Raw genomic sequence first — 22,812 nt, 5'->3', positions numbered from 1 at the left:
TCAACTGGGGCTCAATTGGTCACTCGAAATTGTCCGTAGGTGTGAGTGTGTGCGTGAATGGTTGTCTGTCTGTGTCAGCCCTGCGATTGACCGGCAACCAGTCCAGGGTGTACCCCGCCTCTCGCCCAATGATAGCTAGGATAGGCTCCAGCCGCGACCCTGAACAGGATAAGCGGTATAGAAAATGGATGGATGGTATTCAAGTGTCAAGGCATCACCTTCAAGATTTCTATGGACACTTCTTAGAATGACTTAATAGTGCCAAAAAGAAATGAATAAATCAGGTCATCTAATGATTGTAACCTGTTGGTTTTCCAATGAAATCACACGATTGAAGACTTTTACAATTACAAAAAAAGGAAGAAGTAAGCTTGATGGATTTTTGAAGGCTTTTTTGTTGAGTCATGCAATGATTTAGCACATCCATGTGAGTATCCTTTTCATAGAGAGCATATCCAGTCATAAAACAGCCAGGACTAAAGCTGTATTACACCAACTCGTGATTTTAATACAACTTCCATTTGTAACAGCAGGTGTTTTTTGATTAATTTCTAACTTTACAATGTGGAAAATGATTTTGGTTACCTGATCATAAAATGTATGAATGTTTACTTAAAGTCTCTCTTTTTTTTTTTTTATTTAACCAGCAAAACAGTGGATACAGCTTGACTGTATTTGGATTTGTGATTGGATTGTGACAGTGCTTGCTTAATAAACACTTCCTGATTACATGAACCTAAAGCCTGTTTATTCCAAGCAGTGGAAAACACCTAGATACCACGTGCTGAACTGGTCTGGGAGGAAATCCATATTTAGACCTTAATTCTAAAAATATGATGTTTTATCGGAAACACTGTACTTTCTGATTGATACACCGTACTCATTTCAATATAAATATGATAATCATCTTGAAACATTTTCACCTCTTTAGAATAAAAACAGATGCTTTTAAAGGTTGGTGTAAAGGTTTATGCTTTTATCTTGCAATAACAGCAGTAAACCAGGCTCAGTTTCTGGCCAATCAAAACAGTCCAAACACTGAAACTCTTTCTGTTTATATGCATGTCTTATTTTCATAGGACTGTATGAAATAGCTGAGTGTGTTTCATCCAGATTCACATCAGATCACCACCCAGAGTGTGAGTCTCACTCCCTGGAGATTTTCTCCACTCCTCTCCTTCCTCTTTTATCCCCCATTTTCTTGTGTATGTAAACAGAAGTAAAGCATTTTGAGCTCGGAGGCAGAGCACGATGATCAAACAGTGTGTGCGATCAATGACTTTGAAGAGATCTTACATCCCCTTATAAATGTATTTCACACAGAAAGAACAGCAGAAATGAAGAAACTCACTTCTGGAGCCAATGGCCACATGTTTTCTCTCTCTTCAGACTACGAGCAGGGAGAAAAATCAGAGTACAAAGTTTAAGAAGGAAAGACTGCTTCTTTTTTGTTACACATTGCAAAGCTTGCTTTTGTGCCTTTTTATCCAACTACACGGCCGAGCGACTGTTGGACGTTGGTTTTAGAGCAGGGAGGAGTCAGAAAGCGAAATCATGGGAAGTTTTACCAGTGTCCATCTTATATCCTGTGTCAAATGTCTTGGATGAGTTTATTTGAACAGTCCCACAGAGGCCAACAAGACAATAGGCAAACATTTTAGGCCTCAACATGTGTAACTAAAATCTTTAAAGCCATTCTTCTGTCCACTGATACATTTGAAACTTTACATTTTAAAGCGGTCATGTGTCCAGAGTTTATCTCAAAGTTTTCTCATTCAAAAAGTTTAAAAATTAGACATAGCCTCCAACTTTGCTTCTTCCCTCTTTCTACTAGTAGTCTGAGGGTTTTCACACTTGAGCAAAAGCATGAGAAGACTAGATGAGCAAAGACTTCCTGTTCTTGGTGGCAAAGCTGAGACGAAACTTCCTGTCACCGAGGCGTTAAGGTAGCAACAGCTCTTTTTTTTTTCATGTGTCTGACATCACTCCCACTTGCTTGACTTGACACCAGAAGCGAGGTTTAAGGGTTTGAGGAACAAGTCCAGGAAGCTGCGCAAATTGGTAAGTCGTAGATAAAAACACTTATGTAGCTTAAAAACGAAAAAGTTTCTTACTTTTTTAATTGTTTAAGTCAATAACTGATTGTAGAGCTTAAATTTGGTGTGTGAATTTGTGCCGTAGGGCTGTTCTGTATGGTGTGTGGCTGTACACACCCTGACTCCTGGACATGGCAGGTCTCTTTGGTCTAAAGATCCTGCTGCTCTGGGCTGGATTCATCAGTTTGGCAGACTGTAAGTAATAAACATCTTTTTTTGGTGAAAACAGAGTTAAAAAAATGAAAGTTTTCTCTTTGTGTCTGTCATTTGGGAGACTTCAAATAAAATAATAATCTGTTAATGATGCAAAACATGAGTGAAATCCCACTTTAGGTGATGAGGTCTCTTATTTTAAACTCGTAGCTGTTTTTGAAGTTGTAGCATATGTTTGCTGAGCATGTGATCGTGTCTGAGAAGAAGGTGAAACTCTTGATTCTGAGAGACTCAGACTGAGATAGAGACATGAATCCGTCAGCGCAGAAAACACAAATTGAAATCATTTAAAAGAAAAGCTGAGGGCAGAAATGACAAGCTACAGTATATCATGTCTTTGAGCCGTGCCGACGTTTGTGCTACTTCATGTTTCTTAAACTTTCCAAAGCCGAGAACACAAGACATTAGAGCGCGCAGCAGTGATGTGAGGAGCTGGAGAAGTGACAGCTTTGTGAGGCCCTTTGGCAAAAGAATAAACACTTATGTTCAATCAAAGACGGCTGTTAATAACAAGAAGCTCTTTATAACAGCCTCTTTCATTTGCTACACAGCTGTGGGAATTTTTGCAATCATGTTTCTGTTCTGCTTTGACATCATGTGTGTCTGCGTGTGCGTGTGCGTGTGCTTGTGATGGAGCAAGTGAAAATGTATTTGTGAGTGTGTGTTGAGGGACTGGGGAGGAGACTGTCAGAGATGAGAAAAAATTTTCGGGGTGTGTCGCTGCGAGCGCTTCACTTCAACCCCAGTGGCTGTGTGTTGTGTGTTGTGCACATCTGAGTGTAATGTGTGTGTATGCCTGTGTGTGTGTGTGTGTGTGTGTGTGTGAGACTGTGTTCAGCCAGACCCACCTTGCTGCCTCTTGCGTCATTCAGAGTTCTGCAACAGTTCAGCTCATCAGATAATGTCAGCTATTTTCAGCTCAGATGTCTCTGTATGAGTTGAAATAAACCCTCCTCTCTATTTATTTCACCCGTCAGTCAGGGTCACTTTTGTCATTTGTATTTCAGATAATGCATTGAGTAAGCCGCCGTGGTACACCGCTTCATTAGACTGTTTTTATTTATACATCCTCACTTCTCAGCCCATTAAAGGAACAGCTTTCATTGTGTAAAGCTCCAGACTTGTGTTCATTTACAGTGAGCTTAGTATCAACTATCTGTAAATTGAAGTTAAAAGCTTGTAGCCTCAGCCAGTTTTACTCAGGTACTTAACTGAGGTACCAGTCCAGCATTCAGCTTCATACTCATGCTGCTTTCCAGGGACATGCAATGAGCATCTTTTCATATCAAGATTTATGAATACGATTATGAACAAGTTTGTCATAAGATATCTAAACTGAAATCCAGTAAACAAACAACCAGATTCACGATCAATTCAACATAAATATGTAAATAACAGACTTTAAATTGGCGCAATTTGGTGCGCTTGTGCTTACTACAATTCCTTTGCTTTTATGATCCTGTTTAAAAAACTGCAAGGCCTCGCTAGGGATTTTGTCTTATTTTAATAAAGTATTCCTTCTTTGACTTTACATAAGCCACATCCAACCCTATAAGTCCATCTTGATTCAGAAATCTTTAATTTTTCCGACTCAATTGGAACATTTTTACTGGTTAAAAGTGACGTAGGTTTTACTTTAGACTTGTCGTATTTTTTTCAGGTGAATGTGGCCTTTAGCAGAGTCTAATGAGACTGAGATGAGTTTTTAACAAAGAACATCTCACCCTAATTTATTCTCACAATCTAATGTGTGACCATTTGACAACCTTTGCTGTGGAAATTAATTATAATGGCTGTTTTAGCTGACTGTTGTTGATGACATTATCGCCAGTGGTTTAAATCGTTAAAAAATCCCCACCCAGAAATAGATCATCTCCATGCTGATGATCTTGTTTTCTCATCCGTCTACATTTCCGCCTGTGAAAAACTCCTCCTATTTGAGTTTAAGTGAAGATGTGAAATGTGGGCATTTATCAGTTCTGCGATAAGTGCCTTACTTCAGTGAAACCTTCAGATTGTTATCAGCTTAATATCTTAAAACCTACCACACACACTCTGATCCTGGATTCTACAGATTCAGTGGATAGTGTGGGTCAGTGAGATCTGGATGTATGTATATATGTTGTAAGAATAAAATGGAAACTTCAAACCACTTTAGAGCTTCTGTAAGTGACCTTTGGTTTGTGTTGATTTTACCGCCCTCTGGATGACATCATTCGTCTTTACCCTTTTTAATGGTGGACTGTCTGTCTTGATGGAGATAGTGCACATTATGAATCTTTGTGAATGCAGATGAAGTATGTTTCTCTTTGAATGGTCCCTACCTCATGGTTAGAGTGACAGGTATAAAAAATGACAACCCTTAAATCATCAGTCTCCATTCTGATGATCTCATTTGCTTTTGAACATCAGGGCATGACGACAGCATTGACATCAGTCTGTATGATCGCATGTTAAAATTACCCACAGGAGCTTTATCAAAACGTGTACAATCTGAAATAGTGAACATTCATGGACAGACCCCTCTGTACATAGTCTACTTTCAAACAGACACAATTTGTTTTTGAAAATAACCTTTTTTCTTTTCACCATAGTACTGAAATGAGTCAGAGATATTCAAAATAAATTAAAAAATCAGCTTGTTTTTTAATATGAGTTTTTTCTTTTCACTGTTTGAGAATTAAAGTAAAAGTAGGAGTAGGGTCAGATTAACCCCGGAAGGTGAAAGTTATGGCTACGGCCATTATGCTACATGAATTTGATCAGAGCACGTTTCTCCTCGTGTCAACTATCGAGCTCTTTTCATGGCAGCAGCAGCACACACTTGATCACAGTGTTGACCACTTCCGCCTTTCGCTCTGAGTTGTCTTCATTTCCTGTAAGAGCTGAGTCGAGCAGAGCAGAGCACATACAGACCATGCAGATGTAAATGCTTTGAGAATTAAAGAAATATACGGAAGTACAATGTCTTAAAAGAAGAAGTGGAGCTAAAAATGTTCAGAATACTACACAATGAAAGCCATTTCTGGGAGGAGGGGGGGGGGCTTCACACAGACCAAGGGATGGGAGGGGGCGGTTCTGCGGTAAACACGGGAAATGAACAGACAGTTTAAGTTGTACATTAATGAGGATTGGCTGATTGACAGCAGACAGCAGTGTGAAATGATGAAAATCCTTGGAGTTGGACTCTTATGGCTTCCATGTCTGCTTTCTTGTCTTTTAAATGAGACCTCCATTAGGCTGGCGCAACAACTTAAACATCACACCTTCATTTCACACATTGCCTTCAAGACACTGAAAAGGAAGTATAACTTTGTTAAACTCAAACACTTTGTTTTGTTTACTTTAATTTGCTGCAGTAGTGCCACTCAACCAATCATAGCTATTAAAGACAAGAATTGATAACAGTCTATCCTCGCAGAGAAAAGTTACAGCTCCAAGACTTTTGACTGAAAAAATGTATATCTGCCACCACAAAGAATTAAGTGAAATGTCACTGCAGAACACCAAACCACATCCTGAGACTTATTGTTTGACAGTTCTCCATCACTTTGTTCTCACTGCTGTTGCCGAGAAGAGCAAATGAACAAAATTAATTTTACATTCAAATACAGGGGGTAAAAAAGGTACAACATTATATGAAAAAATGAGTTTCTGTTAAAAAAAGATGAACCCTTAAAGTTTGAATATTGCTGTCAACATTTTTGTAAATATTTATTTATCTTCACTCAGAACAAGAGAGTGTCCATTCACTGTGAGGTATTAATGCGATCAGTCGAACACCACTTTTTTCAGCACAGGGAGGCTCTTCTTTAAGTACAAAGCAGGAAATGGTGGTTTACCTTTGAAATAGCACGTAGTGTTGCTCTACCCGCATTGTTATAGCAACCAGGTTCCACGGAGCTTCTTCTTACAGAAGTTCAGATCAAAATGGCCGCCTTTTCCACTTTTCTACCTGTAATGTCTCAGCCCTGCAATAACAGATTCACCAACATCAAGAAGATGCCTTTATAGACACTTTAAAATTATCATGATATCTTAAAGTTTCTACTTTTATGTATTAATGTATTTATTTTTTCTGCTCTTTTGATTCTTCATGTGCTCTTTTATGAGGCAAAATTATCAATACGGGAACATACACACAGGTGTTTTATAGAGTTAAAGATGGATTAAAAAGAGGATCAGAAGAAATATAATAGTGTGCATAATTTATCTGCAGTGATTAACACTTTTTTTTTACTTTTTGTTTTTCCAGGTGATGGCAGTTCACGTAAGTACAAATTTGCATTATAACATCCATTATGATTATTTTTTTGCAGTAATGTAATTATTTTTGCTTTTATGATGTCACCAGCTGTGCTGCATTTTTTTAAGAGCACTTTACCGTAGCCTCTTAATTTCTTACACACATTTCAAAGTGTCTCATTTTTGTTGCCTTGAGCTTGAAAACCAGAAGCATTTTACTATATGAATGAAAACAGGATGTCAACTTTACTTTCTGTTAAATCTTTGAAAAATAATCCAGGTAGCTGATGGTGCAACATCAGGCTAACACTCAATTACTGCAGCACTGATACAGTCTTGTTAAGTTTGTGACGTTTGGACTAACTTGAAAGTTTTCTCCCAAAGAAAAATGACACAAGGTTCTGACTCAGACAGTTTTGGAAAACATAGTGAGATGTTAAACTTAACCTAAATCTTTCTTATGCTTGTTGGTCAAATGCTACCAAAGAAGTGATCACAAAAATACAGGAATTTTTTTTAAGGCTGTAGGGACTGTGATAGTGACATTGTGCCTGGCTTGACTAATGTTTATCTTTTTGTAATGCAGCCACTACCACCTTACCTCCACTCACCAGCACAAACAGTGCTCCACCTTCAGTCATCAGCTTAGCTAGCAACTCCTCATCTCCACGCATCATGGCAACTTCTCCTGCCATGACTTCAGTCGCTTCAGTAACTGCCCACACACCTCCACGCACCTCCCTCAATCAGACCACCAAGTCTGGTAATGTCACCTGCCTGTTTACGTCCATGTTGGGAACATTAGCACAAATTAATGTGCCATTTTTGTGACTGTATGGGTTACAATTATAAACCAACAAAAGTTTTGTACTGAGAGGTATTATATATTTGATGCTAAGTTTTTAAAGAGCATAGTTATTTCATTCAGTTTCAGGGACCAGCTCAAAAACGATCACTTGGCCTTATTCAACAAAAGCTGTGAGAGCTCATCCTGAGTTTCTGTGAAAAAAAAAACAGAAAATTTTCTTCCAAACTAGCTTTAACAGGATCTGGTCTAATAGTTTTCCTTTAGGTCAATAATTAGTTCAAATAAAGCTGGGTATATTTAAACCCTTGAAAGCTAGCTAGCTGATGGTGCAAAGTTATGCTAACACGTTAGCACTGCAGCGCTTCAAAGCTACAGAAAGAAAATTCTTGTTAATTTTGTGAAGTTTATACAACCTTAAAAATGTATTACTAAAGGAAAGATGACACATTTTCAACAAAGGAGCATTGAGACTCTCAGTCATATGTCGTATTCATATTCCTTTTTTAGTGTTAATCTACATCATATTCACATGGTGGCCATTTTCCTGTTATGTCCCACACAAGATGGGAAGCCCAAATGTTGTTTTCATGTCATACTGCTTAAATCCTTGTTGAAAATCATTAAAATCTTTATAAACTGACCTCAAAGACAAGAAAAAGTAAAACTCCAGACAGATTTCAGGACACAAACACAAAAATTTAAAAAACAAATTTGTTGACTCATTAGCTTATGTTAGCATTCGTCCACTTTCTATTTAACATTCAGGTTGGAGAATTACAGTGACTCACCAACATGCCTTGATTCTTTGAAACCTTTTCACAGGTGAATTGATTATTTTATTATCTGACCACTTAGAGAAAAGCACGACATCATGCTTTCCAAGAGTACAAGGTTTAGAATACAGTACAGCTCGATGCCATTGGTCTAACCTTTAGCATCTGTGATTAATCCTCTATCAAGGGAAACTATTGAGCCCATTTGTCAGTTTTATTGATAAAAAATTAATACAAATGATATGTCTCTCATACATTTAGTCCATTTGACACACGCTTCCCAAACTTTGTGTGACACAACCGGAAAATAAAGACCAAATGAATTTGATCTGTAGCCATCACCATGAGTAGAGAAGTATTATGCTTAAATGCTGTAGGAGCTGTCATGATATCAGGCTCAGCTGGACTAATGTTTTGTTGTAATGCAGACAGTACCACCTCACCTCCACTCAACAGCACAAACAGTGCTCCACCATCAGTCAACAACTTAGATAACAACTCCTCATCTCCACGCATCATGGCAACTTCTCCTGTCATGACTTCTGTCACTCCACGCACCCCCTTCAATCAGACCACCAAGCCTGGTAATGTATTCTGCCTGGTAACATCCTAATGGGGACCATTAGAAGTTGAATACCTCCTATTCTCCTGAAATCCACACAGAGTTTTTATTTACTGAGACTCTTGGCAGCAAAATGTGTCTACATGAAGGTGACTCGTTCTGCTCTCTCACTCTGCAGCCACTCCTCCTGCAAACACCTTGCCCACACCCACAATCAGCAAGACAAATGACCCTCAGACAAACATCTCACAACCAAGCACCAAGTCCAACACCACAGTGGTTCCTGAAGGTTGGGATTTCTTCATTTTAAAAGCCCCTGTTTGTTCTTATATGACTATGGTAAGGCTGTGATTTTCTTAGTATGAACACAGCCACAGACCAAAAAGGAAATCCAGTCACTTTCTCTTTTCCAAGTGTGTATTTCAATGTTTTATAATCATATATTAACATTCTGTTTCTCCACCAGCGGACAAGAATGCCACTTCAAAACCGACTCAAGTTAAATGTGAGTATTAATGTTTTTCTCCAGACATGAAATGCTGCTTCAACTTCCCTTTGCTTTATAAAACCAAACTTTATCAAAAGAATCAGATTATGAATCAAGTTCTTCAGCAGTGACATGATTCTGGGTGAAATTTTCTCGTTTATGCTTCCAGTTTTTCCACTACAGTGGGCTTTGGCTGCTGGCAGGAAAACTGTCCATGACACACAATTAACTTTGTAATGTAAACTCTGGCAGAAGATTAAAAGATGACCACTTAGCTGTTATTGATCTCTGTGAACAGAAATCTGAATGAAAAGGCAGTCAACAGTCTGATATATACAGACTTCAGACTTTCAGTTCCAGTTTTTGTGTAAAGGCTCTGATATAGATGAGCAGTAACAAACTGCACTCTTTCCACACGTCTGCAGAGTTTTCTGTAGAGCTAATGCAGGGCCATAGTGACTTGATAGTACTGTCAGTACGACACATGTACTTGATCATTTTAGTGATTATTTGTTCCACATTTGTAGAGTCGCATTTGTAGAGTCGATTGTGAGTTTTAGACTTTTTACCAAAGGGTTAACATTCATGACTTGTTGATCTTGTCTCCAACCTGAAATGAGCATTTCATTCCTTCAATATTTAATTCAAGGTGTAAACTGGAACAAGGCTGCAGTATTGTTGAAAACTAATGATTGTTTCTGAGTCTATACAGATTTTGTAACACTATGATTTATTTTATTTTTTTATTCAAGGTTCTTACAGCGTCTCAACCATCCAGTTTGGCCTTCAGATAGACTTAACAAACTCTTCCAATGGTGACTACTTTGTAACCTTTACTGAAGAGGGAAAAACTGGAATTAAAAAGAAAGACATCGTGCACTCTGACCAAAACCCGTTACATCTCATCAAACACCTGAAGCCCTGTACTGAATATAAACATGCCGTGGTGTTTATTGATAGTGCTGGCAAAGAAATACCCTGTAATCACACTGGAAATAAAACAATTGAAACGTTTGGAATGAGTGAGTAAAAATAAGAACCGAGTCTTAAAGTATCCTATATTCTATTATTTGAGAGCTGAGTTCAGACAAATGTTCATTCATCACTTTTTTTTTTTCAGAGAAAGATGACGTTACAGAAGGAAGCTGCATGTTGAAACATGTTTGTTACAAGAGTGAATGGGACATCAGCTCTTCGATTTCAGCATCCAATAATGTTTCAGCAAAGCAGTGCAAAAATGGCTCTACCATGTTCTGTATCAAACCTGGTATCAACGACATCTGCACAAACTTGACCACCACCTTTACTTCAGGAAAATGTTCAAAAGCTCCTCCTTTCAGTCTCACTAAAGCCATCCCTTTTGGTGAGTACAGTACAGTCAAATTATACATGTCAGCACATGAACCAGGTCTTCTTGCATCATGCTAATCATTGTGATTTCTTTTTAAACAGATTTTTTGGATGTGGGAGACATAAACAAAGAGTTCCAGACTGGATTTCCTGTAGAAGTCAAACCAAACTTACCTCAGAATTGTAAAATTCTCCCCCCTGTTTACAGCTGCCGGGGTGAGTAAAAATATAAAAGTTAAGAGAGTTTGTCTCAGCAGTGTTATGGTTTTGATTTACATCTATGTTTTGGAATAAGGATCTGTGATTCCCACTTTGACTCTCATTCACTCTGTGGTTAAACAAACACAGAGGCCTGCTTTATAAACTGTTGATTACAGCACAAAAGTCACTTCACCAGAAACAAACATCACTTTTAATTTGAAGGTGTTTGAGGAAGTGTAGGTATTTCTTCAGCTTTCTGTGATGAATGTGTCTATGTTTGAAACTGTTTGTAACTCAAAGAGAAATGCTCATTGACTCAAAGAAAGAAAAAACATGAAACATTGTTTTTCTTTGTATCTCCAGAAAACGGAAAACGCAGCGAGCCCAGGAATCTATCCATGCTGGAGCCATTTACAAACTACAGCTGTACGGGTGAAATCAAGCAAAACAATGTTACTCACACGGTTGACTTCAAGGTCAACGTAACCTGTGGTACGTTTTTAATATTTACTCTGCTTCTGTGTAATCAGGAGAATAATCAGCTTGTCAGTAGAGAAAACTCAGGAGGGCACCAGAGAATGAGCTCAGTTTAACAGATATTTTATCTGCTCTTACAGATGTTACAACAAAAATCAATGATCCGAAGTCTTCCAGCACCTCCATTCATTTGAGTTGGACCACAACCAGCCAGAGATGTAAAGCTGTCCCTACCATTGATCGGAAGTTTGGGTATAACTGCAGTTGTGTCCCTCCACCAAAACATGGTGAGTAAAGATGCTTTTAGCATCTCAGTGATCCACTCATCATTACTCACAAAACACACTTCTGTAAAGTTCTGATTTATCCGCAGATTGGTGTGTTTATCTGAACAGTGAAATAAACTTTGGACATTTGAAACGTGTTAGTGTAAACATCAGGATGTTCCTTAAACTATTCAAAAACACAAACACCAGTGTAATAACTGCCAATTGGATACTTCAGTTTTAAACTGAAGTTTGAGCTCAGAGCTGGTAACCATCAGTGATGAATGATGTTTGATTTGTTGACTGATTTACTTTTTCTTGACACTGAAACAAAACCTCAACCACCAAAAGATCTGCTGTAGTGTAATCACTTAATTTTATCTGAGCTGCCTTATTTTTCTGTCATACACAACGAAACAGTTCAGTCAGAAAAGAAAACTTCATTAATTACAGATAAAAGTAACGTTCTCTAAGATGATGTGATTTGAACTGTTGTCAGAGTTTCTCTGGTGCTTGAACTCTTCAGAGAGATGAGGTGATTGGAGGGTGTCTGCCCTGAGCAGAAATTAAATCTGAAGAAGCCGATCAAACTGTGGAGAGCGTGTAATGATGGGAAGGTGGATGACTGTGTGTTATGATAGCATGAATGAACTTTAGGAAGAGCAGGCCGTATTAAACAGCAGACAGCAGCTCTCTGATAGGCCGACCATGAAGATGTGTTTCAGTGTTGTTGGACAGATGTGACCAGCTGAGGACCACAGGTCACATCAAACATTGTGAAGATCATTGTACAGGAAGAAGTTTTCCTGACTGCACTTTCATTAAAAGTGAATTTAATCAAACTGTTTTACAGTTTCAGGTCCGACTCATACAGATAAAACAACATGTGACATACATAATCTGGAACCATACACGGACTATAGATGTACAGTCCAACCACTCTATGATGGAAGAAAGGTTGGCAGTCCAGAGTCAGTTAATAAAAAGACTGACATCGGCAGTAAGTGTCCTCAAAGCTTCTTCTTTTTTTTTGAACATTAGTCATCATTAATAGATTTACCTGTTTTTGTTCAGTTATGTTTTTTTTTTAACATATTATTAAATATAAGGCTAAAGTATAACACCTGTGAGTTTCAGTCTGAAAGTCAAGTCAGTTTGTAAACTATACCTCTTTGATAGGTAATATGCTAACTTTATGATTAAAAGAAACATGATTACTATAATTTTAAACATTTTTAGATTAATTAAAGTGGAGCTCCAGTGATCTGTGAATTAGGAATCTTGCACAAAATAAGAATACACATTAATATTGCCTCTTTACTCAAACAGCAGTGGTCACAGTCATTGTGATCCTCTGTGTGACTCTGAGTGTGGCACATAAAGGAAAACATGTTTTTATTCTTTACAGCACCAGGAGATATCCCCTCCCTGTCAGTGTCTGTTAAAGATCATAATAACATCAAAGTAACCTGTGATCCTCCCCAAAAATTCAATGGACCTGATAAGAAGTTTGTTGCACGTCTTTATCCTGATGGCAGCCAAGAAAGAAAGGAGGAAATTAAACCTAAGTGTGACTTTGAATTCAAGGACCTGAGCTACTCTACAAAATACATCCTGGAGGTTTGTTAAATCTGAATATTTACTTAACAAGTTTATTTGCTATACTTTTTTACATTTATTTCTTCCAATATCCTAACCCCTGATGATGAGTTTTATTGTGATTCCAGGTTGCTGCTCGGAATGAAAAATTTGAAGGCAAAGTGGTGAAAAAAGAAGTCAACACTCAGTGTATGAACTGTTTTTGATTTAACACAGCATACTGTGTACTCCATACCTTAAAATGAACGCTTCTACTTTATTTTTTCTGTGTCACCTCACAGATAACGACAAAGCGGTCATCGGGTTCCTGATCTTCCTCATCGTCCTCACGTCTGTGGCGCTGCTGTTGGTCGTCTATAAGATTTTCATCCTGAAGCGCAGACAGTCTCAGTGAGAATCCCTCTGAACATTACACCATACACCAGTATAAAATTGCTTTTCCAGTATTTCTGAGTTCGTTTGCAGATTTAGTTTTCCTGTAACAGCATTTGAGGGATAATGTCAGTCACCAGTGATTTTACTGTGTAATAACTCCACATTTCTGTCTTTCATAGTGATATGAGTGAACACATCAAGCTGATTCCATCGAGTGAGTAAAGTGGACTTTGCTTTTATGACTGTTATTTTAGAAAGTCTGTACTAAGCTGTACGTCTGTGAGTCTGTAGATTTTTAATACTTTTTCTTACATGTTTCATATTTCCTGTTTGCTGTCGTAGACGAAGAGAACCTGCTGACTGTTGAGCCCATTGCTGCCGACGTTCTGCTGGACGCCTACAAGTCAAAGCTGGCAGATGAAGGGAGACTTTTCCTGGCTGAGTTTCAGGTTAGATATTTTTTTTTTGAAAATTGTCAGCTCCTTGGGGAAAAAGTTGGAGGTCAGAGGATTTCAATTAGTCAGTCAAGCTGCGTTTAAATAGATGCAGTGGCAGGGAAAAGCTTCCTTTTAACTGGCAGAAACCTTGAGCAGAACCAGACTCATGTTAGACCAACATCTGCTGAAACTGTTTGGGTTGGGAAGAGGGGCGGTAATGTTTAAATGTTTTCTGATGTGACTTGTTTCTGCTTTCAGAGCATTCCCAGAATCTTCTCAAGATACTCTGTGAAAGAGGCCAAAAAGCAGTGCAATGCCCCCAAAAACCGCTACGTGGATATCCTGCCATGTGAGTCATTTTCTGTTCTGCGGCACACGATGCTTTGTAGATAGAGGAGAGGAAAGGTACAGAGTATTTAACTTCATTCACTTTGCTTTATCAGCATAATAAACAGAGATTCTGTCAGGAACTAGATTTTCCTCCACTGAATGCACTCGTAAAACAACTATGAGCAATATTTCAAACATTTCAGTTTAACTTCAAAATTTATTTTTAAGATTTTTAATTTTTTTAAGATTTTTTTTTTCATTTCAGTTTAACTGCAAAATTTATTTTAGGGATTTTTTTTAATAAATGTGAGAAGTTTGAACCAAAAATTTAGATTTCATATATAAACTGGGGTATCATTACCTTTATCAGCAGAAGCACATTTTGAGCCGATAAAGTAGTCTGTAAGTGTATTTGGATAGGAGAACAGAGTATTTAAGAGATAACAAAAGTTTTTGCATCTGTTAACAAATGTCAAAAATATCTTTGCTTTTGCTTTAAAAGCATGTAATGCTTTTAAAGCAAAAGCAAAGATTTTGTCTATATATATATATATATATATGTATATATATATATATATATATATATATATATATATATATATATATATCCACATACATTGGGACTTCTTTTTATTTGAGTATGACAAAAAAAAGTAATTAAACACTACAGTCAGATGTTGAGGAATTCACACACATTGAATCCATCAGTTTTGGCTTCCCTATGAGGCCATCTTTTGATCCCATGTGAGGGGACGACACACTAAGTGTCCTTTGTCTACAATTTCAGAGGAAACATATAAATACATATTTACTTCATAAAAGTTGTAACAGCAGTCAGGGGTTAATATGGAGTTAGTTTGTTAAAGTGCATGATAATTGTATATACAAAAAATCTCAAGTGGTTTTACAGTTTTCTCTTGCTTTTCTGTAGTATTTTGTTAAAACAAGCAGAGTCAGGTTGGAAAAACATATGTGTCCTTTCTAACACCTGTCTTTCCTGGAACAGTGGATTTAACACCATACACAGTGTGTCTCTTTATTAATTTCTGGGACATCTCGCTACTCTGTTTCTGTCTGATGTCTATGATATTTGTCACCATACAACCTTTTTTTCTGTCCTTATGTAGACGACCATAACCGCGTGCAGCTGAGCACTGGGAACGGAGAGCCAGGATGTGACTACATCAACGCCAGCTTCATTGATGTAGGAAAAAAATCATAATCACAACATTCATATACTCATCACCCAGACACATTATTCAGTATTAAGAGATCACACAAGTTAAAAGGAACATGCAAAGTAGAGGCACCGACTCCAAACTACATTTTGGACTTGCAGCGAAGCTCCTGAGCGCTGATGAGACACAAAAGTTATTTCTGACAGTTTATAGTGAGTTTAACATCTTTTGTGTTTCTGCTGTAGGGGTACAAAGAGTCCAAAAAATACATCGCAGCTCAAGGTAAAAGCAAACTCTCATATCTCACATATTCAGTTAAAATTATCACTATGTAACTTTGTGGACATATTAACTGTATATTTAATTAAAATGGTTCTGGATTAAAGGGCCAAAGGAAGAGACGGTGTGTGACTTCTGGAGGATGGTCTGGGAGCAGCAGTCCTCTATCATTGTGATGGTAACACGCTGTGAAGAGGGGAACAGGGTGAGTTGATGGATGTTTACTCTTTGTTTATATGAGTTTCAGTGTCTTTCAGTGGTTTCTGTCTCCAATTCCAGCTCATTTTATCTGTTTAACCCTAATTTCAATATTCTCATTGAGACAATCTCTTTTAAAAGATAGTCAGTGACAAGACAGCAGCATTTAAGTTTCACATAGTGCACTAAATGAGCAGTAACCTTGAATGAATTGTCAGTGTTCAAAAGTAGAATCCATTCATAAACTCCAGATTATCCTTGGTCATTGCGTCAAAGTCCTCAAAGCTAATAGAATAGTCCAGATTTTGGTGACCTTGTTGCCTAAAAGACTCTAACCAAGGTCAGAGTTGGTCTGAGGAGGAATATTCAGGATGTATCAATGAGACCCAAAGATAACAGCTGCATACAGCTAAATTATAAAAAAAATAATAATAATAAGACACCAGGCTCAGCACACCAAGTCCACCAGGTTGTGTGCCTATAAAGACAACATTGATTGCGGATTTAAAAAAATTGAGGAGTTTTTCTCCAAGCAACCAAAACAAAAATAAAAACTGACTTCATTCAGCTAATTTCCACAAAGCTAACATTAGTCTAAGTCTTGTGTTAACACTCCCACATCACAGCTACTCTGTCAAACAGTTTCATTTCACACTTACACTGCCAGAAAAAACACAGTAGTCTTGTTTAGAAGGTGTCATGATCATCATTGTCTGCTATTAAAATCATCATCATGTGTGTTTGAGTGTTGTATTAAATGACTCTGTTGACATTGATGTGTTACTGATTTGCAAATTCACTCTCACAACTTTCCCTCTCCTCTCACTTCCTGTTGTAGGTGAAGTGTGCGCAGTACTGGCCTTCTCCAGCACGTGATACTGAGATCTTTGAGGAGTTCATTGTGAAGCTGAACTCAGAGGACAACTGTCCTGATTACACCATCCGCCGTCTCAGCCTCACAAACGTGAGTCGAACACTATGAAAACACATGCTTACAGTATTTGGTGAAGCTGGTTCAATGTACACATTATTTGGAAGCCAGTTTATCTAACTAAGAAGAAATCTCTTTTTGTATTCACTGCCAGTACATTTTCCAGGTATTTCACTGACTTTGTGCAAATTTGCATGTGTGTGTTTCTTCAGAAGAGGGAGAAAAACTCAGAGAGGGAGGTGACCCACATCCAGTTCATAAGTTGGCCTGACCACGGCGTCCCAGGAGAGCCACATCTCCTCCTGAAGCTGAGGCGACGTGTCAATGCTTTCAAGAACTTCTTCAGTGGCCCCATCGTTGTCCACTGCAGGTCAGGACGTAATCCAGGAAATTATGTTTAGATTTCGAACTAGTACAAATAATGATTTAACAATGAACAACACTTAACATGTTAAATTCTTGACATTAACACCTTCTTGCTGTCTTATGTGCAGTGCTGGAGTTGGCAGGACGGGCACATACATTGGCATTGATGCCATGATGGAAGGTCTGGAGGCGGAGGGCAGAGTGGACATCTATGGTTATGTAGTCCAGCTCCGCAGACAGAGATGTCTCATGGTTCAAGTCGAGGTAAACTATTCAATCAGATCCCAAGAAAGATCCTTTAGAAAGCTAACTCATAGAGGTGGCAGTTCAAGTCAGCTATGACATTACATACTCCACACACACACACGCACACACACAGGCTTTAGGTCTTAGTGCAGCTGGTTTCACTTCTGGCCCCGGTCACTGTTGCATGTCATTACTCACTCTCTACTCCCCACATTTCCTGTTTCTCTTCAGCTGTCATATCTGATTAAGGCAAAACAGCTCCAGGAAATAATTCACAAGTTGAAACAAGCACACTGACTCATTTTAAATGGTACACTTGACATTTTGTTTGAAAAAAAAAATTAACATGTGTAACGAAGAAGAGTCGCAAGTTTGGGTTATTACAGGGATCTTACATGTGGATTGTGTGGTGATAGCAGTTTATGTCTCTAAAGATGAGCATGTTTGTCCTCCTGCAGGCCCAGTACATCCTGATCCACCAGGCGCTGCTGGAGCACAACCAGTTTGGAGAAACTGAGATCAGTCTGTCGGAGCTGCACAGCACACTGAACACGCTCAAACAGAAAAGCTCAGACAGTGAACCCAGCTTAATGGAGGAGGAGTTTGAGGTGTGAAACTCGTCATTCATGCTCTGAAAGAATTTTACCAGAGAAGAGCCGAAAGTGTTTCATTGCTATAAACGAAAGAAAAATCATGTTGTGCATATAACTGTGAAATATTTAATAATGAATTGTTGCATTTCAGAGACTCCCCTCATTCAAAAACTGGAGGACATTCAACGCTGGGATCACAGAAGAAAACAAGGAGAAGAATCGCTCCTCTTCTGTCATCCCATGTGAGTGTCAGCTGAACACTGAGTCACCATTGCACTCTACTTTACGTAACATAAAACAGTACACCAGAGAGTGTGTGTGTGCGTGTGCATTTTGTTCATAGTGTACCTAACTTCATATTGCAGAGTATAGAGGTTCAGTTTCACTCGTTTCATATCTTTTCAGATGACTACAACCGGGTGTTGCTGAGCCTGGATGAAGGCCGCAGTCACGACAGTGAACCAGACGAGGATGAAGAGGATGAGTCGTCAGATGAGGAAGATGAGGATTCCAGCAAATACATCAATGCCTCACACATAGATGTAGGTTATAACTCACAGCTGCACCTGTTTCTGATCACAGGATGTCTGAACTATGATGACATATTGTAGGCAAACAGCCTTTTTATGTTTAAAGTGAGTTTCTTTAAACATGTTTGAACATGTTTTCCTCTTCACTCAGGGTTACTGGGGCCAGCGTATCTTCATCGCTGCACAGACTCCACTTCCAGATACCATCAGTGACTTTTGGTCCATGGTTCATCAGAAGAAAGTCTCTACTATCGTCATGCTCTCAGACGGCAGTGAAGGAGAGAAGGTACTGCTGATTTACAACCTTAAATGCATCTAACATGTCTGCTGTTGGTACTTCCTGGTTGAATCATGTGTGACTTCCTGTTCTCAGGATGGTGTCTACTGGGATAAAGACAAGAAGATATTTGGGGACTTTGAGGTGGAGGTGGCAAGCACAGACATCACCCCGACTTTCACCACCCGCAACATGCTGCTGCGCCACGTAAAGGTAACATGAGAGCAGCAAAGTCTGCTCTGCTTCAGAATATATCTGTTTCAACATTTTACTCTTTTTAACCTCACTTTGCTTCTGTTAACAGAGGAAAGAAAGCCGGCCAGTGAAACACTTCCAGTTCCTAAAATGGGAGAGCAAAGAGCTGCCGGAGAAAGCTCAGTATCTGACAGACATGATCAAAGATATCAAGCAGAGCTGTGGAGGCGGCAAATCTCAGAGGAACAACCCCATCCTGGTCCACTGCAAGTAAGACGACCCCATAGGAAATTTCAAACTTAAAGAGATACTGCAACAATCAGTGATATTTATCTCTTTATGTATCAATTCTTTCTGTCTCAGTCAAGGTTAAACTTTTTTCTTAATTTTCTTGAAAAGGTCAAGCAATAAAGCATTAGATAAAACATTTTTTACTAACCTTAATTAGTTTGTGGCGTTTAAAAAAGGATAAAAATCATTTGTCTTGTTTTTAGAAAATCAACAGCTTGCTTTTTTGTGAAGAAAGTACTTTTAAAAACAGCAAAAAATGTAATATCACCACAAAATTTGTTTTTAACTTATTTGTTGAATCTCAAAATTTGTACAGTGACTAAAATAAACCAGAGGAACATGTTACTAATGTATATATTTTTAGGAATTCTGAAGTTAATCAAAGAGTTTTTGTGTCATCTTTTTTTTCCTAACAAGAAAAACCTCACTTTGCTCCTGTTAATAGAGGGCTCTTTCCAAGGTATTAACAATAAGTTAGCTGATATTTTCCAGAAGGATGAAAAACACTTAACCCTTTAAATCCTAAGGTTCCCTGATTAGAGGACTATGAGGTTGCTCTGCAACAAAAATGCATAAAATGAAGCACTTATCACAAATATATATACTACATCAGATCAAACGGTAGAAACTCAGCAACAAACGCCGTCAAGTCATACTTCAACCAAACTTTCTGTTCGTTTGAGTAATACTTGAGTTATTTCTCTGAGTCAGTGATAGACTAACACTTCTGAACCAATTTCACACGTGTCCCCTTTATCATTACACCAGAATGATTCAAATAGACCTTGTAGATGCAGACATATAAAGAGACCAGGACTTAAAGGGTTAAAGAAGTACTCCTTAGAGTCAAGTAACGTGTCAAAAAAGTTTTTCTTTGTGCGAGCAGTCAGAAACGTGTCAAAACACTCACGATTAAGTGTTAGAGGAGGAGTCCTGTACTTGACCATATTGTTGTCACATGTAAAAAAGAACAAGAAAAGCCGAACGAGTTCAACAGCGATGTGCTCGTTTGGCAAGATCTGAACTTAAAGGTTTACAGTTTCCTTCATTGTGTGTGATTCTTGAAATACCAGAAGAAATAAACAACCAGCAACTGATATGTTGAGTACAAATGAAAAAGGAATCTATTATTAAACTCGCTTGAATGGATTTATGTCAAAAGTAAGGTGAGGAAGTTTTTCTCATATTATTTTAAAATGTCCCTGAAGAGATTAACAAATTAACCTTAACCTTCTTTTCTTTGTGTATATGTGTGTGTTTTCTCAGTGATGGCTCCTCTCGCTCCGGGGTTTTCTGTGCCCTGTGGAACGTACTGGACAGTGCTGAGACCGAGAAGCTGGTGGATGTTTTTCAGGTGGCCAAAACTCTGCGCAAAGAAAGACAGGGCATGCTCACCAGTCTGGTAAGAAAGAGGAACTGTCGAGACACGGTTACACAACCTCAACTTTTAATAGTGCTCAGAGAACACAGGCCAGCTGAGGTAGAGACAAAAGTTTCAAAGTGGTTTTCTCAGTAGAGGATGTTAGCATACCTCACAACACCAGCCCTTCATCACAGACTTGTCTGGCTCATTTTGAATGCTGCAAAGAAAATTATCTCCACCATTTTGACTCAGCCCTAGCTTTTTTAACAGTGAACTGAGGATTCTGGCTTATGATTAATACAGATAACCCTGAGAATACTAAAAATATCAGTTGGTTACTTCCTCTGTTAGTACTTCCTGACTGCAGCCCTCAGACCAGACCACCACAGTCAGTTTCTATTTAAGCTTCTGTGAAAACCTGCCAGACACAGCATGTGCTTGTTACCATATTATTATGGTTTTCAGTAAATGCAACAGTGTGGCTTGTGAAAGTTTATTTAACAGATTTTGGATGAAACAAGAGGCACAAAGACATCTTTTAATGTGCAACTTTAAAGGGTTTCAGCTACAGAGGTGTTTGTCCTTTGAATGCAAAGTTGTTTTTTTATAATTTATTGAGTCTTTTTTAAGTGTCATCAAATATAACTTCTAAAGCTGATTTCAAATGTTCAACATGGATTCAAACAAAGATTTATAGACAGCACAGGTCAATGTCTTCATGTTTCCTCTTTAATCGACCTGTGTCTCTGACAGGAGCAGTACCAGTTCCTGTATGACGCACTGGAGGGAGTCTTCCCTGTTCAGAACGGAGATGTGAAAGCAGCTCAGTCTTCTGCAGCTGACTCTGTCCAGATTGTAAATGAAACCAAAGCAGCAGCAGCAACAGCAGCAGAGCAGCCAGCGGAGAAGCCTGAGCAAACAGCCAGCACTACCAGCAACAGCCAGCAGGGGGCGGCAGAGAGCGCTCCTCCTGTGGCTGATGGAGGGAAGGAAGAAAAGAAAGAGGAGGCTACAAAGGTTCCCACCGAGACAACGCCTCTGGAGGACACCAGCAACGGGCCTACAGTCACTGTGGAGGTCTGAGAGGCGGCCAGGTGTATTTCTGTACCTACTACTCCTGAAAATAAGCGCTTTAGCTAAATGCTTTCTCTTCATATTTACGTCATGAATGTAAAAAACGTGTAAAGATGTAACAGAAAAGTTTGGGTTTGCATCTGATAGGGAATTTGATGAAGTGTTTTAATGTCAATTAAGATTTAAGATAAGTTATAAGAAAAGTTTTAAGCTGAAAATACTGTCTGCAGGTAGAGTTTATTATAGATGCTGTTGTCAAACTACAACCTTTTACTGTATGTTGAGACACCTCAGAGCAAAAGTTTAAATTTGAAGTGGATAAGTTGTTTTATATCCCACTATAAAAATGTGTGTGGATTTGATAGTTTATGTTTTTTTATCTTGCTAAATATACAGATGCCATTATCTACTTTTATATATATCTCTGGTGAAACATATTTCTTGTCATTCTTATAGAAACACTTTGCCATTTGATTAAAATAGACTGGAAGATAAGTCTGATCAGTGTGGTTATTTTAGAGCTTTGTCATTTACAGCTTAGCTCTGTTGTCTGACTTTCACAAGTGAAAAGTGTCTGTCGAAGGCACAAAAAAGAAACCTCAGCTTCTTCAGTAATGGTGGCTTTTTCAACCAGAGTTAAAAAAAAGGTTTTAATATTTCATTAAGGAGACATTTTTGCGCTCTTCTCTTGGTCTGAAGTGTTTGAAGTATTTGGGGGCTCCATTCAGTGATCAGGATGATGAATAACGTGATCTGTGCTGAGAAAGACAGTGGACTAAACAGCTGAAAAAACCTGTTTACTTTGTGACAATGAACATTATTAAATCAGAAATTCGTGTTTTCGTTGTTCAAAGGCAAATAGATACAAAATTTAAGATGCACAACATACAACCAAAATTCAGGACAGCATTATAAATATATAATCCTTTTTGATTTCTGTAGAAATAATGAGCTTCTGTGAGTTTGAGTCTTACAAATCTGTCTCATTTCTCTGATCACTGCTGCTTCGGCTGATTAGAGATTCACAGCTGCTTGAACCTCTGCTAAGTGCATCAAGATTAATCAAAAATAG

General features: G+C 38.4%; 1 protein-coding gene across 2 annotated transcripts; it reads left to right on the top strand.

The window, feature by feature from the left end:
* Positions 1-1,965: 1,965 nt before the first annotated feature.
* Positions 1,966-22,158, top strand: ptprc (protein tyrosine phosphatase receptor type C). 2 transcript variants are annotated; one of them, XM_074668840.1, is made up of 32 exons: positions 1,966-2,061; positions 2,182-2,291; positions 6,565-6,579; positions 8,564-8,719; positions 8,876-8,986; positions 9,164-9,202; positions 9,937-10,206; positions 10,305-10,547; positions 10,637-10,750; positions 11,099-11,227; positions 11,353-11,499; positions 12,332-12,478; positions 12,887-13,098; positions 13,206-13,266; positions 13,359-13,467; positions 13,632-13,666; positions 13,795-13,901; positions 14,148-14,238; positions 15,347-15,423; positions 15,643-15,679; positions 15,784-15,881; positions 16,713-16,838; positions 17,018-17,175; positions 17,300-17,435; positions 17,876-18,025; positions 18,162-18,252; positions 18,416-18,552; positions 18,692-18,826; positions 18,914-19,030; positions 19,122-19,282; positions 20,570-20,705; positions 21,420-22,158. In XM_074668840.1, the coding sequence occupies exons 2-32, from the start codon at positions 2,228-2,230 to the stop codon at positions 21,747-21,749; spliced, it is 3,939 nt and encodes a 1,312-aa protein (XP_074524941.1). In that variant the 5' UTR covers positions 1,966-2,061; positions 2,182-2,227; the 3' UTR covers positions 21,750-22,158. The 2 variants fall into 2 exon arrangements, with proteins under 2 accessions (XP_074524941.1, XP_074524940.1); XM_074668839.1 differs by lacking the exons at positions 1,966-2,061; positions 2,182-2,291; positions 6,565-6,579 and having other exon boundaries at positions 8,330-8,719.
* Positions 22,159-22,812: the final 654 nt, after the last annotated feature.

Source organism: Halichoeres trimaculatus, unplaced genomic scaffold (genome assembly GCF_033239565.1).
Source record: "Halichoeres trimaculatus isolate MK-OKI-2021-1 unplaced genomic scaffold, fHalTri1.1 fHalTri1_scaffold_4, whole genome shotgun sequence".
NCBI lineage: Eukaryota > Metazoa > Chordata > Actinopteri > Labriformes > Labridae > Halichoeres > Halichoeres trimaculatus.
The sequence above is the reverse complement of the archived record's forward strand: the minus strand, read 5'-3'. Positions and strand labels throughout refer to the sequence as shown.

Coding starts and splice junctions, on each gene's coding strand:
- ptprc (XM_074668839.1), top strand. CDS start 8,479: ATGAGTAGAGAAGTATTATGCTTAAATGCTGTAGGAGCTGTCATGATA. Junction 10,207..10,304: donor AATTGAAACGTTTGGAATGA/GTGAGTAAAAAT, acceptor TTTTTTTTTCAG/AGAAAGATGACGTTACAGAA. Junction 13,468..13,631: donor CTGAAGCGCAGACAGTCTCA/GTGAGAATCCCT, acceptor TGTCTTTCATAG/TGATATGAGTGAACACATCA.